This window comes from Arachis ipaensis, chromosome B06 (genome assembly GCF_000816755.2).
Source record: "Arachis ipaensis cultivar K30076 chromosome B06, Araip1.1, whole genome shotgun sequence".
Classification (NCBI taxonomy): domain Eukaryota; kingdom Viridiplantae; phylum Streptophyta; class Magnoliopsida; order Fabales; family Fabaceae; genus Arachis; species Arachis ipaensis.
Genome location: NC_029790.2, coordinates 46643138 through 46662044, shown reverse-complemented (window position 1 = coordinate 46662044; position 18907 = coordinate 46643138). Strand labels below are relative to the sequence as shown.

General features: G+C 36.9%; 1 protein-coding gene across 9 annotated transcripts; it reads left to right on the top strand.

Moving 5' to 3' along the window:
* On the top strand, positions 13080-18542 carry LOC107648756 (probable LRR receptor-like serine/threonine-protein kinase At5g45780). Of its 9 annotated transcripts, none has more exons than XR_002348743.1 (10): positions 13080-13111; positions 13463-13534; positions 13790-13933; positions 14072-14118; positions 14221-14279; positions 16034-16128; positions 17085-17269; positions 17525-17951; positions 18049-18089; positions 18321-18542. XR_002348743.1 is itself a non-coding variant. In XM_021104474.1 (6 exons), the coding sequence occupies exons 2-6, from the start codon at positions 13467-13469 to the stop codon at positions 16088-16090; spliced, it is 375 nt and encodes a 124-aa protein (XP_020960133.1). In that variant the 5' UTR covers positions 13080-13111; positions 13463-13466; the 3' UTR covers positions 16091-16185. The 9 variants fall into 9 exon arrangements, 1 of the variants encoding a protein (XP_020960133.1); XR_002348739.1 differs by having other exon boundaries at positions 17489-17951; XR_002348744.1 differs by lacking the exon at positions 16034-16128 and having other exon boundaries at positions 17204-17269.

Genomic DNA, 18907 nt, shown 5'->3' with positions numbered 1-18907 from the left:
CGTGGTTGGGGTGAAAATGGGGGTAACGCGATCGCGTGGGGCGCGCGATCGCATGGAGGGGGTAAAAGAAGGGATGACGCGATCGCATGGGGCATGCGATCGCGTCGCTGGAAATTGTGCTAAACGCATGAATCCAGCGTCGTTCCAGCGTAACTCTCTGTCTCCTATTGGGATTTGTGCAATCTATGCGACGTGATCGCGTCGCTCACACGGTCGCGTGGGATTGGTTGTGTGCATGTGACGCGATCGCATGGGGCATGCGATCGCGTGGGCCATGTTGTGCTAGATGCACAATGGCTGCACGATTCCAGCCCAACTTTCTGGACGTTGGATCTTTACACCGATCTCCAGGTCACGCGGCTGCGTGGATGACGCGGTCGCGTGGGAAGCGTAGTTTGCCATTTGACGCGATCGCATGGATGATGCGGTCGCATCGCGCACCCTTTTTTTTATGCAGTGTGCAAAATGCAATGCTTAATGTGAATGCTATGCATGATTCCAGGTTCAATAAAATAAAAATAAAATTCAAAGACAAAAAAAAAACGAAATAAAATTAAAATTGCAAAAGGAACGATCATACCATGGTGGGTTGTCTCCCACCTAGCACTTTTAGTTAAAGTCCTTAAGTTAGACATTGGAAGGGCTTCCTGTTTTAGTGGCTTGTGTTTAAATTCATCCAGAAATCTCCACCAATGCTTGGAATGCCAATAGCCTCCGGGGTCCCAAACTAGGCTTGTAAAGCTTCCGAGCAGCTTCAAACAGATTTTCAGGCTCCCGGGGTGACAAATGTCAGAATTGATTCCAGGATCCCAAGCCTTGTTTTTAAATTCGCCTCCGTCTTGATCTATATTTTTCCATTCGGGCGATTTAGAAAGTGGGTTCTCACCATAGTGACCAAACGTTTTCCGAGATCCATTCAATTGAGCTTGATACCAATCCGTGAACTTCAACTTGAAGCGTGGAACCTTATTGAACCTTGTACACCAGCTCTGAGCACGAGCCATTTCCCTCTTACTCCACAGAGAGCTCTAAGCTGGCCATCTGTTTCAAGTAAACTATATTCAAGCGAATAAGTAAAGTTAAAGGTTAAGGATTGTACCCACTTGAAGCTTGTATTAGGCGGTAATGGCCTTGGGGAAGGTGTTTCTGGTGGTTCTGTAAGTTCTACTCCCTTGTGCTCGTCTGTGAATTCTTCCACTTCTTCGCAAGATTCTTCAAATGCATCTGTATCCTGGTCAAAGTCTTCTATGTCTTCCTCATCACTCGAGTCATAGATGGGAGGTTGAGAGAAATTTACCTCTGTATCATCTTCGTATTTATTTGGGGAAGATTCTTCGATCTTAGAGAATTCACTTGCGGATGCAAGTTCATTACTAAGAGAGCTTGACTTTTGACTATCATCATCAAGGGAATTTGTGTCCTGGGTTATTCCGTCTAGTTCTTCATAAATGACTTGCCTCGGGGATTGTGCTCTATCCTCCTTAGCATCAACTGTAACGTCCTTGACGGAGTTCTCCTCAACTCTGGATTCCCATGGAGGTTCAGCGTCTCCTAGATCTTCAACCAACTCTTCTTCTTGTACAATGATAGCTTCTTCTGCTTGTTCTAGTATGAATTCATGCTCTGTCTTGTCCACTGGAGTTTCTAATATCTCCTTCATGCTATGCTCTTCATTAGATTGTCCACATGTGTCTAGAAACTAATTGAATTACTGCTTGCTCCAGTTGTCGAATAGTTGTTTGAAGTTTATTTACTGTTTCCTTGAGGCAAACCTCTGATTCTCGGGGTGATGGATTTGGACATGATACATAGGAAAGTGGTGGTGCCTGGGAGTGACTGGATTGGAACTGGGGTAAGGAAGGATTATACGGTGGTGAATGGCGAAAAGAAGCTTGTGAGTGTGGTGGTTCGATGTCATGTTGAGAGGGTGGTCTATAGGCGCGGGGTGGGACTTGTTGGTAGTTACAAGGTTGTCCACCATATCTATCAGCTGAATATGCATTGTAGAATGGTCTTTGTCCATGATATCTTGGAGGGTGTTGTTGCCTAAAGGGTTGATTAGATTGGTCTGAATTTCCTTCAACAAGGTTAGAACCAAACTCAAAGCGAGGGGGTGAGAATTCATGGTAGCAAATAAAAATAAAAAGGGAGAAACGAAAATAAATAAACAAGCAAAAGAAAAATATTTACAATAACCAATAATAAGGCACACAATAGCAGTTCCCCGGCAACGGCGCCATTTTGACGATCGAGATTTTTGCCAGTAAAGAATGTCATAAAAACAGTCGCGTTGTAGATATAGTCTCTAAACCAACAAAAATCCCTTTTGTGCAAACGTTTTGGTTGTCACAAGTAACAAACCCCTTTTTAAATTGTTAACCGAAGTATTCAAACCTCGGGTCGTCTTCTCAAGAAACTGCAGGGAAGTATGTTCTTATTATTGGCTATGAAGGTTGTAAATCGGGGTTGAGAGTAAAGAATAAATATGACAAATAATTTAAATGGAAATTAAAATAAATAAATACTGTAAGCAAACTTTTGGCAAGGTATGAGAAATTGGAAATCCAGACTTAATTATCTTTATCAATAATAATGAAAGTTGAATCTTAATTCCACTTAGTCAACCTTTGCTAAAGCAAAGAAAAGTCAAGGGACTAATTAGTTTGACCTTCGAATCCTAGTTATTTCCTAAGAAAAGATTGGGTTGATTGAAGTTTAGTTCAATTAGCAAAGATAACAGTTATCAATTATATTGAGCTAAGATAACTCCTGAGTTACTGATTTCTTAACCAAGACCAAAAGGGAAAAGAGTAAAATTACTGGAATAAAACTATCCTCAGATGGGAATAATTGCAACTAATGAATAAACTAAAGCAATCATAAACTGAAATACCTCAAATAACATTAATTCAAAATAGTGATCCGTGACATGGAAGAATTCATAAATTAAATAGCAAAAGTAGTCAATCCACTAAAATAATGGCATGAATAAAAGTAAAAGGGAAGCTTAAAGTAAAGGAGCACTAAACCTGGGATTGAGATTCACTCTTAAAACTAAGAGAAGTCTTAAATCCTAATCCTAAGAGAGAGAAGAGAGAACCTCTCTCAAAACTAAATCTAAATCATGAAAACTAAACTAAAGTGGAGAGCTCTCCCTGAATGGATGCCTTCCCTCACTTCATAACCTCTGGTCTATGCCTTCTGGACTTGGATTTGGGCCAAAAAGGGCTTCAAAAATCGCTGGGAGCGTTTTCTGCAATTTCTGGTGCGTGGCCTCTGTCACGCATCCGCGTGGGTCACGCGGTCGCGTTGGTCGGAGATTTTCCTTACCACGCGGTCGCGTCAGTCATGCGGCCGCGTCGCTGTTGATTCGCACTTGGCACGCGATCGTGTCGTCCATGCGATCGCGTGGATGCCAGTTTCTTCAAGGACTCCATTTTGTGATTTCCTTCCTTTTTTGTATGTTTCCTTTCCATCCTTTGAGTCATTCCTCCCTTTGAAGATCTGAAACTACTCAACACACTAATCACGGCATCGAATGGAAATAAAGGTAATTAAAATAACTAAATTAAAAGCATAGGAAACATGTTTTTCACATACATCACATAATAAGGAAGGGAAAGTAAAACCATGCAATTAACATGAATAAGTGGGTGAAGAATTGAATAAATCACTCAAACTAAGCACAAAATATACCATAAAATATGGGTTTATCAGTAGCAAAATCCATCTTATTAGTGTGGGCTTGGACTCTTGTTTGGTGAGCAAGTATTTGAGTGTTGCATGATCAGTGAATACAATTACTTTAGAGCCAATAAGATATGATCTAAATTTATCAAAAGTAAAGACAATGGCAAGTAATTCCTTCTCTGTAGTGGTAGAGTTCCTTTTATTCTCATTAAGAACCTTGCTAGCATAATAAATGACATGCACCAATTTGTCCTTCCTCTGTCCTAAAACAGTCCCCACAGCAAAATCTGATGCATCACACATCAACTCAAAAGGTAAATCCCAGCATGGTGGTGCTATAATAGGTGCAGAGGAGAGTTTGTTTTTAAGTTCTTCAAAAGCTAACATGCATTCATTATCAAAAACAAAAGGTACATTAGAGACAAGTAGGTTGCTCAGAGGTTTGGCAACCTTGGAGAAGTCTCTAATGAACCTCCTGTAGAAGCCAGCATGTCCTAGAAAACTTCAAACTGCCTTGACATTGCAAGGTGGAGGTAACTTTTCAATTACCTCCACCTTAGCCTTGTCCACCTCTATGCCCCTTTTTGAGATCTTATGACCAAGAACCACCCCTTTTGTAACCATGAAATGGCATTTTTCCCAATTTAAAACAAGGTTGGTTTCTTGGCATCTCTTTAGCACTAGGGCTAAGTGGTGTAAGCAATTAGAATATGAGTTACCAAATACAGAGAAGTCATCCATAAACACTTCAATAAATCTTTCAATCATGTTTGAAAATGTGGAGAGCATGCACCTTTGGAATGTTGCAGGTGCATTGCACAATCCAAAGGGCATTCTTCTATAAGCAAAGACACCATATGGACAAGTAAATGAAGTTTTTTCTTGGTCCTTGGGGGGTTGCAGCCAGAATAACCGTTCAAGAAGCAATAATACTCATGTCCTGCCAATCTTTCAAGCATATGATCCATGAAAGGTAAGGGGAAATGATCCTTCCTGGTGGCTTCATTAAGCTTCCTATAGTCGATGCACATGCGCCAGCCAGTCACTGTTCTGGTAGGTATCAGCTCATTCTTCTCATTGGGCACAACAGTGACTGAAGAACTGAAGACTAATGGTTTAGAAGTTATAGTAAACTCTCGTTTCAAGTATAGTTACTAAACCAAGCAATCAACCTTTCTTACAAAAGTTTTGGTTGTCACAAGTAACAAAACCCTTTAAAATTGATAACCGAGTATTTAAACCTCGGGTCGTCTTCTCAAGGAATTGTAGGGAAGTATGTTCTTATTATTGGTTATGAGTCTTGTAAATTGGGGGCTTTGAAGTTTGGGCAATGGGCACAGGTATATTTATAAATTAAAGCAATAAAAATAAATAAGAGATTTTATGTAATTAATTTAAAAGCCTTGACCCGGAGAAGATTAATCGGAAGTTCTATCCTTGTTGGATTTTTCTTAAGATCAATTGATAATTGAAGGTTGCTTCTACTTGGTTATCCTTTACCAAGTAAAGTAAAAGAAAGTCAAGTAACTACTTCTATTCACAAGTTCTAATCCTCTCCCTTGGGAAGGATTAGCGTTAGTGACTCCTGGGATTGAGATTCACTCTTAAAACTAAGAGAAGTCTTAAATCCTAATCCTAAGAGAGAGGAGAGAACCTCTCTCTCTAAAAACTACATCTAAATCCTAAAATTGTGAATATGAAAGCTTGTTGATGAATGGATGCATTCTCCCACTTTATAGTCTCTAATATGTATTTTTCGGGCCGAAAAATAGGCCAAAAACAGCCCAGAAATTGCCCCCAGCATATTCTGGTATGTTCAAGTGGCGGAAAAGTGACGCGGAGGCGTCATCCACGCGTTAGCGTGGATTGAAGTTCGCAGATGCAACGCAGGCGCGTCATTCACACGTTCGAGTCACCTAACTTCGGGGCAGCTATGACAAATTATATAAAAAATCGAAGTCCCGGACGTTAGCTTTCCAACGCAACTAGAACCGCATCGTTTGGACCTCTGTAGCTCAAGTTATGACTGTTTGAGTGCAGAGAGGTTAGGCTGGACAGCTTTAGCAGTTCCTTCAGTTTCTTGTATTCCTTCCACTTTTGCATGCTTCCTTTTCATCCTCCAAGCCATTCCTGCCCTGTAATCTCTGAAAACACTTAACACACATATCAAGGCATCTAATGGTGATAAGAGAGGATTAATATTAGCAATATAAAGGCCAAAGAAGCATGTTTTCAATCATAGCACAAAATCAGGAAGGAAAACATAAAGCATGCGATTAGTTTGAATAAGTGAGTAAAGAGTTGATAAAAACCACTCAATTGAGCACAAGATAAACCATAAAATAGTGGTTTATCAACCTCCCCACACTTAAACATTAGCATGTCCTCATGCTAAGCTTAACAGAAGCTATAAAGAAGTGAAGAGGAATGATAGAGAGTATGCAATGCAACCTATCTATGTGAATGTAACTACATGCAAAATGTTTCTACCTACTTAGTTAAAAGTAAATAAATCCTTCAAGAAGAAATATGAACTGGATTTCACTAATTCAAATCATGAAATGAAGTACAAATAGACTTGCAAGAAGAAAATAGCTCATGAAAGCAGGGAACAAGGGATTGAGCATCGAACCTCACCGGAAGTGTATACGCTCTAATCACTCAAGTGTTTGAGGTTCGATTCTCTCAATTCTCTACTAACCTTGCTTTCTAAGGCTTGCTCTTCATCTAACAATCAACAAAAATTTAATGCACAGATACACATATCAAGAGGTCTTTTAAGGGTTGTAATGGGGTTAGGGTCAAGGTAGGATTGTATTTGGCCAAGTGGACTAAAATTTGAATCCTTAATTAACTTAAACTTTAACCATATGGGTATGTAAGCTCAGTGAAACAAAGGCCTCAATCATGTAAGTGTATGCATACATCAAACCATGGAAATATAGAATTAAGCAAGACAAAGATCACAGTTTTAGAGAGAAAAACACACACCAAAAATAAAATATTGGTTGGTAAAATGCAACCAATTCAAATAGGCTCAAAAATCTCACAGGTTTTGTGTGTTCGAGCTCTAAACTATGTTCTAGTATAATATTTCTTCAAACAAGTGTAACATTAAATTTTATTCAAATTAGTGAAATGCTCTAAAAGTTTCTGAAAAAGGAAATATTACTTCAACCAAGTGGTAAAATATGCACAAAATCAAACAGATATGCAATCAAACATGTAAATGCAACAACTAACAAGGAAAATAAAATATTGGTGTCGAGAAGAAAATACTAACCCATGGAGATCGGTATCGACCTCCCCACACTTAAAGATTGCACCGTCCTCGGTGCATGTTGAGATGTGCAGAAGGAAGGGTTGTTCCAACTGGCGCTTTTCTCCAAAGATTGTGCAGATGGACTTGTCTTGTTTCCCCATGTAAACGTCTTCCGGTTCCCTTCCAGGTGGCCATCCTGAAAGAAAAAGGGAAGAAAAATAATCCAGAAATAGAGATAAGAAAATAAATGAAGTATGGGTGGGTTAATTCCAATTGATAAGGGTCTTATTTACATGGAAACTTCAACATGTACGTGAGAAAATAATAGAAGCACATGGCATACCAATGGTGCAGGATTTGCAACAAAGGGAGGAAAGGGTGTGGGTAATGCAAAATAGTATAAGTGCATATCAAATCAAAAGGAATATCAGTATTATAAAAATTAGCATTGACTTATAAATAATAATACCCAATTAGAATAAAACAAGTCATGAAGCACCAAGATAATACCAGAAAAGATATAACAGTTGAATAAGAACATTTGAACACCAATGGTAAAATAATAAATTTAGAAAAGAAAATAAAAATATGCACAAAATTAAAATACAATGAATGAAATATGCAAATAAATTAAGTAAAATAGAATGAAGGTGAAAAGGAATGAGAAGTGAAAGAAATAAAGTGAGAAAGAAAGAAGAAAGAAGAAAAGATAGAAGAATTTAGGATTGGGAAAGAAAAGATAAGATATTTGGCTGATCTGGATAAGCTGTGCGCCGCATGTGACGCGAACGCGTGAGTGACACGATCGCGTGGTGCGCGATAAGGTCAGGTGACGCGGACGCGTGGGTCACGCGATCGCGTGGGTCACGCGATCGCGTGGGTCACGCGATCGCGTGGCCTGATTTGTGCGATTAGCGTGAGTACAGCCTCGCGTTCGCACAACTCTCTGTTTGAAATTCTTTTGCCAAATTTTTGGGTGACGTGGTCGCGTGGTTGGCGCGAACGCATCAATGGCCATTTTCTTAAAATGACGCGGTTGCGTGGTAGGGCTTGGGCTTCCAGCACGAGTCCAGCCCAATTCTAGCTCAACTTTTGGCCATACACCTTTTTACGTCGATTTACAGGGCCACGCGGTCGTCGCGTGGGTGACGCGGACGCGTGGGGAGGCATTTTTCCCACATGACGCGGACGCGTCAACGACGCTACCGCGTCGCGTGTGTGTTTTTTTTTTTATGCAGTATGCAGAATGCAATGCTTAATGTGAATGCTATGCATGATTCCGGGTTCAATAAAATAAAATAAAACTCAAAAACAAACAAAACTAAATAAAATTAAAATTTAAAAAAAGAAAGATCATACCATGGTGGGTTGTCTCCCACCTAGCACTTTTAGTTAAAGTCCTTAAGTTGGACATTTGATGAGTTTCCTGTTATGGTGGCTTGTGCTTGAACTCATCCAGGAATCTCCACCAATGTTTGGAATTCCAGTAGCCTCCGGAATCCCAAACTAGGCGCAGAAAGCCTTCAAGTAAGTTAAAGCAAGTGATAAGGCTCCAAGAGTGTTGATTGCCAGAATGAATTCCGGGGTCCCAAATCTTGCTTTTGCACCTATCTTCTTGTTGATCATCATGATTCCATCCGGGTAGCAAGCAATCTGAATTCTCAGTGAAGCGTCCAAACAACATCCTAGACCCATTCAGTCGAGCTTTACACCAACCTTTGCATTTAAACTTTGGATATGCAACCATATTGAACCTTGCTTGACAACTCCAACCACTAACCATCTTCCTCTTACTCTTAATGCCACAAAGAGCTCTAAGTTGACTATCCGTCTCCAATAGCCCATATTCAAGTGGAATTAGAAAGCTAAGGGATATGAATTTTACCCACTTGAATGTTGTGAAGGATGATGGCAACTAGGGGGAGGTATTTCTAACGAATTGGCAAGCTCCACTCCCTTGTGCTCTTCTCTAACAACTTCCACCTCCTTGTAAGCTTCTTCAATTTCAACCTCTTCCTCTTGGTAGCTTTCTTCCAATTCAATCTCTTCTTCATTGCTCACCAAGGGCATGGGAGGTTGTGCTTCTTCTTCTATAATCCCCATCTCTTGATCAACCTCTTCCAAGTCTTCAACTATGATATGCCTTGGAGGTTGTACACCCTCCTCAGCATCAATTTCAATCGCCTTGGAAGGAGGTTCTATGATTGGACTTTTCAATGGAGGTACAACATCTCTTAAGTCTGCAACCACTTCTTCCTTTTTAATAATTGTTGCTATGTCCAGTTGTTTAAGTATAAAATCGTACTCATCCTCGATGATTTTCTTTCCATGACAACTCCGTTCAACTACTCCTTCATCTTCAAAGGTCTCTCCTACCTTTACCCGTAGGGCCTCCTCTGGCTCTTTATGAAGTATGGATTCACGAAGATGATTCCTCCTTTCCTGTTCCATATCAATAGCATAATTGGGATCATCTTGCTCTTGGATTGATGGATGTGGGTGCTCTTCCATGGAGGGTGGTGATGGGATGAAAAGATCATTATGTGGTTGAAAAGGAAGTGCACTAGAGCTTGAGGATTGAATATTGGAGGCAGAGGGTTGGTTCATGCGGGATATAAGATTTTGGAGTGTAGAGGTGAGACCAATGATGTTAGAGATGAGTGTATTGTTATCCAATGGAGGTTGTGGTGGATCTATGTATGGTTCATTTGGTTCATAGGGTGGTTGGTATGGTGGATGCGGGTTAGGGTCATATGGTGGTGTTTGGTGGTAAGGGGCTTGTGAGTATGGTGGTTCAAAGTTGTGTTGAGGAGATGGGTCATAGGTATATGATGGGGGCCCACCATATCTATTGTTTTGGCATGCATTATAGGATGGTCGTTGTCCATGGTATCTTGGAAGATGATGTTGCCGAAAGGGTTGATCAGTTCCTCGTGGCTCCTTCCATCACTGATTGTTTTGACCTTGATGCATGTTCTTGTTATAGTTTCCATTCCTTGCAACAGTATTGGAACCAAACTCAAAGCAAGAGGGGTGAGAACTCATAATAGTAAATAAAAATTAAAAACGAAAATAAAAATAAATTTTAAATTAAAAGGTTATTTAAATTTTGAATTTAAAAATTAAATTTTGAAATTTGAAATTTAAATTTTGAAATTTGAATTTTTGAAATTTGAAATTTGAAATTTGAAATTTGAATTTGAATATTGAATTTTGAAATCTGATTTTTGAAATAAGATAAGATAAGATTTTAAAAAAGATATGAATTTTGGAAAAAAATTTGAATTTTGAAATTTAAATTTTTAAAATTTTTAATTTTGAAATTTGAAATTTGAATTTTAAATTTTTAAATTTGAATTTTGAAAATTGAGATTTGAAATTTTGAAATTTGAGTTTTAAATTTTGAATTTTTTTTTAATTTAATGAGGAAAGAGAAAAACAATAAAATGACACCAAACTTAAAAATGTTTAGATCAAAACGAAGAAAACAATTAAGAACAACTTGAAGGTCAAGATGAACATGAAGAACAACTTGAAGATCAAGATGAACACCAAGAAAAAAATTTTTTGAAAAATTTTTTTTAATAACTAAATAAAAACCAATAACCTCTTAATTTACAAAAAAAAAAGTAAAAATAAAAACAAAAATAAAAACAAATAAACAAGCAAAAAGCAAATATTTACAATAACCAATAATAAGGCACACGTTTGCAATTCCGCGGCAACGGTGCCATTTTGAAAGAACTGAAGATTGATGGTTTAGAAGTTATAGTAAACTCTCGTTGCAAGTATAGTTACTAAACCAAGAAATCAACCATTTTTACAAAAGTTTTGGTTGTCACAAGTAACAAACCCCTTTAAAATTGATAACCGAGTATTTAAACCTCGGGTCGTCTTCTCAAGGAATTTCAGGGAAGTATGTTCTTATTATTGGTTATGAGTCTTGTAAATTGGGGGTTTTGAAGTTTGGGCAATGGGCACAGGTATATTTATAAATTAAAGCAATAAAAATAAATAAGAGATTTTATGTAATTAATTTAAAAGCCTTGACCCGGAGAAGATTAATCGGAAGTTCTATCCTTGTTGGATTTTTCTCAAGATCAATTGATAATTGAAGGTTGCTTCTACTTAGTTATCCTTTACCAAGTAAAGTAAAAGAAAGTCAAGTAACTACTTCTATTCACAAGTTCTAATCCTCTCCCTTGGGAAGGATTAGCGTTAGTGACTAGAGAGCCAGCCAACAATAAACCCAATTACAATTTAACTCTTGAGTAATTCAACTCAAGGGTCTCCAAATATCAATCAACTCCAAAATCAAGTTAGGATCTAACTTAGAACATCAATTAATAACAAACAATAGAAGAAGTGATAAATCTGAAATACCTCAATTATATTAAGTAAAATATTCAAATCTTAACATGGAAAAGTTCATAAATTAAATTGGAAAATTAAATAAAAGAAACATTGAACCTGTGATTGAAGTTGTAAGTTGAAATAACAAAGTTGAAATCCTAATTCCTTTAAGAGGAATCCTAATCCTAAGAGAGAGGAGAGAACCTCTCTCTCTAAAAACTACATCTAAATCCTAAAATTGTGAATATGAAAGCTTGTTGATGAATGGATGCATTCTCCCACTTTATAGTCTCTAATCTATATTTTCCGGGCCAAAAACTGGGCCAAAAACAGTCCAAAAATCGCCCCCAGCGTATTCTGGTACGTTCAGGTCGCGGCAAAGTGATGCGGAGGCGTCATCCACGCGTTAGCGTGGATTGAAGTTCGCAGATGCGACGCGGGCGCGTCATTCACGCGTTCGCGTCGCCTAACTTTAGGGCAGCTATGAAAAATTATATATCAAATCGAAGCCCCGGACGTTAGCTTTCCAACGCAACTAGAACCGCATCATTTGGATTTCTTTAGCTCAAGTTATGATCGTTTGAGTGCAGAGAGGTCAGGCTGGACAGCTTTAGCAGTTCCTTCAGTTTCTTGTATTCCTTCCACTTTTGCAGGCTTCCTTTTCATCCTCCAAGCCATTCCTGCCCTGTAATCTTTGAAAAAACTTAACACACATATCAAGGCATCTAATGGTGATAAGAGAGGATTAATATTAGCAATATAAAGGCCAAAGAAGCATGTTTTCAATCATAGCACAAAATCAGGAAGGAAAACATAAAGCATGCGATTAGTATGAATAAGTGGGTAAAGAGTTGATAAAAACCACTTAATTGAGCACAAGATAAACCATAAAATAGTGGTGTATTAGTGACCCCTCCTTTCTTAGGAACTACTTGCACATGGCTCACCTAAGGGCTGTCTGAGATGGGGTAAATCACCCCTACATGCCATAACTTCAACACTTCTTTTTGGACCACTTCATTCACTACAAGATTCTTACTAATTGATGGAGGTTTTAGAGTGGAGGTTTTTAAAAACCTCGACAACATGATCTATTTGTGACAATTTACAAAACTCTCAAAAATAAAAATCTCAATATTTTAAAGGCCCAAATAAACTCCCAAAGCCCATAGTAAAGATGCAAACAAAGGTTAGCTTCGAGTAGCTTCGAGTGAGATGGAGAGTGAGCAAGACCTAATCGTAACCATCGTCTTCGCCGTCGCGGTGCCGTTGCTACCGCCACTGCCACCGCCACCGCCACTGCCACCGCCACCGCTATAGCCATTCATCTGCCAGCGGCGAAGAAAGCGACGAAAAGCAAAGCTTCTCCTCCAAAAACAAATTCTCTTCCCGCAATGCTTTTTTCAAGTACGATTTCGTTAAGGTCCGTTTTGAAACCTCAATTTCAATATAGATATCGAAAATTTTCTTCATTGCATGAATGCACATAATCAATCATTTTGGAATCTATTTTCTGTTCAGTTTCAATTGGTTTATTTGCTTCTATAGTGCGAATATCGATTCCCTTGTGTTTTATGCTTATAGGTGAAGGTGCGGTTGGGTGATAATGCGGATCACTACAATGTTCTATCCAGATTTTTGCTTAGTAGGATGCTAACTGTAACCAAGGTATGAAAATCCACTTTTCAATTGTTCATTCTGCTTATGAGTTACTTTAGATGGATAGGACTGAGATTGGATTGTGTTGAAAAGTGTTGTGCTTTCCCTTATAGACTGGATTTAATGCTGCAATGTGGATTTGATTTGGTTAGTATCATTTGTGATTTGCTTGTTGGTTGCAGATTCCAAATCATGTAGCTATTAAAATTTCTCTTGAACTGAAGAAACTGCTCATTGACAATAGCCTTCAAGATGTGTATGAATTATTCGATAACTATTTCAGTGGGTCAATTCCAGAGCGGATAGGCCAAAAGAAAAACCTGCCGTTTCTTGATTTCTCTCAAAACTTGTTCTACAAAACCATTCCTTCAAATTTAGATGACGTCATTAGAATGACTAGATATTGGGAAAATTCATTTCTCTGTCTTTCTAATACCATCCACTGTATTCTAATGATACTGATCTTTATTGCTGGTGGTAACTTTCTGCTTTTGGTAGGGAAATGGCCAGTGCTGGTTTATCTGGAACTCTTTCGTCAGAAATTGGAAATTTGAGCCATCTCCGAACATTGTGAGTGTCTCTCTTATTCTCCACATAAATTGCCTATACTTTTCAAACTTAATGGTGAATTGTGGTGTATTGTTGACTCAGCAGTATCTGAAAGATGCCTTGTTTATTATGCTTTTTGTTCATAAATAGTCATAATAACCTTCCACTAATTTTTAATAGATTCCAAACAACGGTAGGAGAAAAATAAGTAGTCATAAAATACAATGAACTCATTTTATCATGTGACTAAGTGAGTTTTTTCATTGCTGAACTTAGGTTACTGCAGAACAATCAGTTATCTGGTTCTATCCCGACTAAGATAGGCAAGTTGTCAGAGCTTCAAACTCTAGACCTTTCCAGTAACCAGTTTGTTGGAGAAATTCCTAGTTCTTTGGGCTTATTGTCTCAACTAAGTTACTTGTGAGTATGTCTTAACAAATAGATAGATGATGATGTTATTTTAACCCTGTTTTTTTTTGTTCCCCTTAAATTTTAATTTTATTCATTAGTGTTTCTCTAACTCCATGGTTCCTAATTCAATCATGCCAAGCTTTTCAGGTGGCTCGGCAAAAATAATCTATCTGGACAGATCTCTAACTTGACAGGTCTTTCATTCTTGTATGTCCTCTACTCCTCTATGAAACTATGTAATACTTTTACCTCCTCAATCAGTTAAGTACAGCTCCATAACCTTATATTGTTTGTAGGGACTTGTCATTTAATAATCTCAATGGTCCCACTCCAAAAATTTTGGCAAAAGGTTACTGTGTGGAAAACGATCCAACACGAAACTAACCGGCAAGTGCACCGGGTCGCATCAAGTAATAAAACTCACGGGAGTGAGGTCGATCCCACAGGGATTGAAGGATTGAGCAATTTTAGTTTAGTGGATGACTTAGTCTAGCGAATCAAGAGTTGATTTGAGTGGTTTGTATTCGACAGAAGCTAAATTGCATGAAATTAAAAGGGAGAAGGACAATTGGCAAGAACTTAAAGTGCAGAGAAATTAAAGAGGCTGAATCTTAAAGTGCAAGTAATATAAATTGCAGAAACTTAGATTGCAAGAAATGTAAATTGCAGAATCTTAAAGTGCAAGAAATGTAAATGGCTTGAATTGTAAAGGGAATTGGGAATTGGATTTGCAGAAATTAAACAAGGAAAAGTAAAATGCAATAAACAAAAAAGTAGAAGATGACTTGAATTAAACCGGATCTAAAACGGAAATGAGAAAAAGCTTGGTGTAGCAATGAAATAAAGAAATTGAAATTTAAAACTGTAGATCTCAGGACTCAAGAGACTAGATAGCTGAGTCTAGATCTTACTGCTTTCCTAGATCCAGCAAGAATCAATTGCAAAGGAAATAAAGAAGTGTGAATTGCAGAAAGAGTAGAAGAAGAAGCAATTAACAGAAAAGGAAATTCAATTTTGCAGAAAATTAAACAAGATCTCAAGCTGAGATTGAAACAGAAGTTCTTCAATTCTCCACCCAAGATCCAAAGCAAGAAAAGTAAAGAGTGCTCAAGCAAGAACAAGGAAGAAGAGAGATCAATTCTCCTTCCCAATTCTCTAGAATTCTAAAGCAACAAATCAAAAATGTAAAGGTGAGCTCTCTGTAAGTGTTCCAAGAATTCTAAAGGAAAAGCTCCCGGAAAAACTTAAATCCTAAGCTATTTATACACTTTCTTTAAATGGTCTTCAAGCCTTGAATTGGGCCTTTGCTCTTGATGGAATTGGGTTGAGAAAAGCCTCTGTTGATTGCTCTTGGAGTTGGAGAGAAATCCATTGTGAACCGGGCTATAAATCATAAAAGCTTGAGTCAAAGTTTGAGGCAAACTTTGGCTCAAGCTTTTCATATCAGCTGCCCTCATTTGCTGCTACCAACGTTTGGGCTAAAGTTTGAGGTCAAACTTTAGGCCAAACGTTGATCCCCTTGTGTGCATATGTGGCGCCAATGTTTGCCAAAAAGTTTGAGGCAAACGTTGGCGCAAGCTTTTCTCCTCCAGGGTATGTTGGTGTGGCGCCAACGTTTTCCAAAAAGCTTGAGGCAAACGTTGGCGCAAGCTTTTCTCCTCCAGGGTGTTGGTGTGTGGCGCCAACGTTTGCTAAAAAGCTTGAGGCAAACATTGGTGCAAGCTTTTGCTCCAACCAATGTGAATTCACTCTTCCAAAAGCTTGAGCTAAAGTATGAGGCAAGCTTTTGCTCAAGCTTTTTGTTCTCTCTTGCTCCTTGCCCTTTCTTCTTTCTTCAACCTTCTTCAAAGCTCTTTTCACCTATCATCAATCAACCAAACACATCAAAGCTATGCTCAAAATCATGAGTTTGTTATTCTTTCATAATATATGACAATTATAGCATAAAATCTCATGAAATTGCATTAATTCATCCATGGTTGATTGAATCAAAGGAAATATGAAATTTCACCCAATTGGCTTACTTATGGCTCAAGAAAGTGCATAAAATCAATTGAAAACAAAATAAAAAGACTAGTGAAACTAGGCTAAGATGACTTGTCATCACAGGTGAGTTCTTTAATTGTATTAGATTTTTTGCCTAGATATGCAACAGCTAAATTCTGATTATCCTATTAAAAAGAAGAAACACTTGTAGCACTTTTGTTTTTTTTTTCTAAATTTCCTTTAATCATGCATTAATTGACACTATACTTCTTTTATCATAGTATTTCAGGAAATAACTTCCTTTGTACATCTCCTTCTGAACATTGTATGGACATTTCAAAACCACTAAACGATAATACATTTAACTTTTGTTCATTTTATTAATAATCGATTGTTTTATTTATGAACATTTGATAATGAACAGAACTTAATGATTTAGATTTTAGTGTGATCTAATTGCTTTTCTAGTGGGGCTTATTTACTGCAACTGCATAATTATGAATCATGCTGAACTCTTAACATATCATTTGCAAGTGATAATCAAGTGAAACCTATTTATATGAGAATGCTCCTTATAATGATAGTAACCTTTTATGCCATTTTGTACATACTTAGTTTTTCAGGCATCATTTTAGATTTTCTCATCTTGCTTTTTGAATGACTTAAGATATGAAACCGGTAAAATTTATTTTCAGGATGAAGCTTTTTACTGTAGTATTATTGGTATTCTTTGGTTTCAAAAACAAAATTTAATCTTAATAAGATAAGTAGCTAATTGATAAACAAGTAGCTGTTGACACTTTTTACAAACTAGGTAAGCTTACATTTTCATTCAACAAGGCATTTAAGTTGATAGTGCATTAATTTTTCTTCAAATGCTATTGAGTTTATAACTATGATTTTATATACATAATAATTATAAAAAAATTAACCTATCTTTTTTTTTGGGTCTATTAGCTTTTGAAGTCAAGGCTTTGAAGTGTAGAAATATATAAATATAGCCTTTTTTTTTTGCTTAAGCTGTTGTGTAACACTACTTAAGCTTTTGAAGTCAATAGCAGAATCCACTTTTGTTGTTCCAACTTAGTTGACACATGCTTGCTTTGATTATTTATTGGTAAGAGTAGTTATTCTTGACTAAAAATTAATCCATCCAAATTTTGAAAAGGAAAAGTAAACTAGTTGGTTTAGATTGTTAGAAAAATAAACTAAATTTTGAATAAATATTTTATTTATTTATTTATATATTGTATGCTACAAAAGAATTTCAGGTTTTTATGATGGCTGAGTCAGGGGTGAAAAAATTCAGCCTAAACATCAAGAAGACTGGAAAAGTTGTGCTCCCTAAAAATGAAAAAGGTACGATCCCCAAAAAGCTTCAAAATGTTCTTAAGGTAGGTCAATCAATTATATTTTCAGCTCATGGACATGTTATTGTTAATTAGCATTTCATTTCACTTTATGGACATGTTCTATCTTATAGAAAATCTTATTTTTGTACATGCAGTTTTTTTGGATCTTAGTGGAGTATTGTTTTAAAGCCAATAGTGAGACAATAATATAAACCATGCATTTTAGGTCCATATTACTAATGCTAAAATATGGAATGCATAGGATCCAAGTATCAAGGAACTGGCTGAACAAATTAGCTTGAGGAGAGAATGGCACGCATAAAAGAAGATCCATCTTTAAAGCATATTTTAGATGAGATAGAGACTAGTGGTCCTACTGCTATGATGAGGTTTGGATGGCAAAATTTCTTATTTTTTTGGCCATTTCAAAATTTCTATCAGTTCAATGTTTTCCAAATTTTAAATAGTTTCTAAAGTATTTCAGGTTGTTTGTGCAATTTGTAACACTAAGCAGCCGGTAAATATTTTCTTCCAACTTATTTCTTGGAGATGGACTAGGCTGAATTTGATGCATAATTCCAGCTAGGAATTGTTAATATTCTTGCTTCCTCAATGATGCTGAATGTTTTTTAAATCAATTTGCAGATAGAAAAACAACAGTTTCGTTGTGATGATTGTGGAATCTGTAGGTGCGGTTCACTTAGCTGTATTTGAGTATATCCATATCTTATGTCACCTGAATTTATGACATACAAGTTAATTTTTTATGATCTAATTTGAAAACAGGGTTGGTGGTCAAGAGAACTATTTCCACTGCAAAAAGTGTGGTATGCATTCATCATTCAATCAGCATTATGCATTTTTTTTTCTTTCCCTTTTGTTTGTTTTCTCTAAGCTTGTCCATACTTTGTTTTTCTGTGAATAATTAGAAGAATTTACTGCTTTCAGGCTTTGGTTTATCAGTATCATTGAATAATTTTTAAATTTAGCTTGATCAATGGCATGCAAGGTCATGCTATTCATAGAATAATTTTTTGTGAATAATCTGCAGACTGCAGGGTCATCCTATTTAGTTACACTATATGACAATCATTTGTGTGGAGAACTCCATGGGCATGTGCATTAATGAAGCTGCTGTTATTGCAATTATGTAGTTATATGATATTGAAACATTGAAGTTATTTTATTTTATTTTTTTAATGAAAAACAAGTAATAGTTATGAAGAACAATATCATATGCAATTATGTTTGGAACTATTGACATTGAGAACTTTTATATATAGAGTTATCTTATATTGAGAAATTATTATTTTTTTGGTGTCATTGAGAAATTATTGTGCTATAAAAGATTTAGTTTTTAAATTTTAATGTTAAAAAAATTTAATTTGAGTAATGTGTAAATGAGAAAATTAATTTGTGGAGGTTTTAAACTGCCACAAAAGTGATTTAAAATTGCCACAAAACACCAGTATAAAACTCCCACTAAACACACACAAAACCCCCACTGAATAGATTGTGGAGGTTTTTAAAAAACCCCATAAAAAACCTCGTGGCACCTCAAATTTTGAAGGTTTTAGAAACCCCCAAAAACCATTTGGTGGGGGTTATAAACCTCCACAAATAAGAAAAAAAACCTCCACAAATA

Coding starts and splice junctions, on each gene's coding strand:
- LOC107648756 (XM_021104474.1), top strand. CDS start 13,467: ATGGCCAGTGCTGGTTTATCTGGAACTCTTTCGTCAGAAATTGGAAAT. Junction 13,934..14,071: donor TTGTCTCAACTAAGTTACTT/GTGAGTATGTCT, acceptor CAAGCTTTTCAG/GTGGCTCGGCAAAAATAATC. Junction 14,119..14,220: donor ACAGATCTCTAACTTGACAG/GTCTTTCATTCT, acceptor TATTGTTTGTAG/GGACTTGTCATTTAATAATC.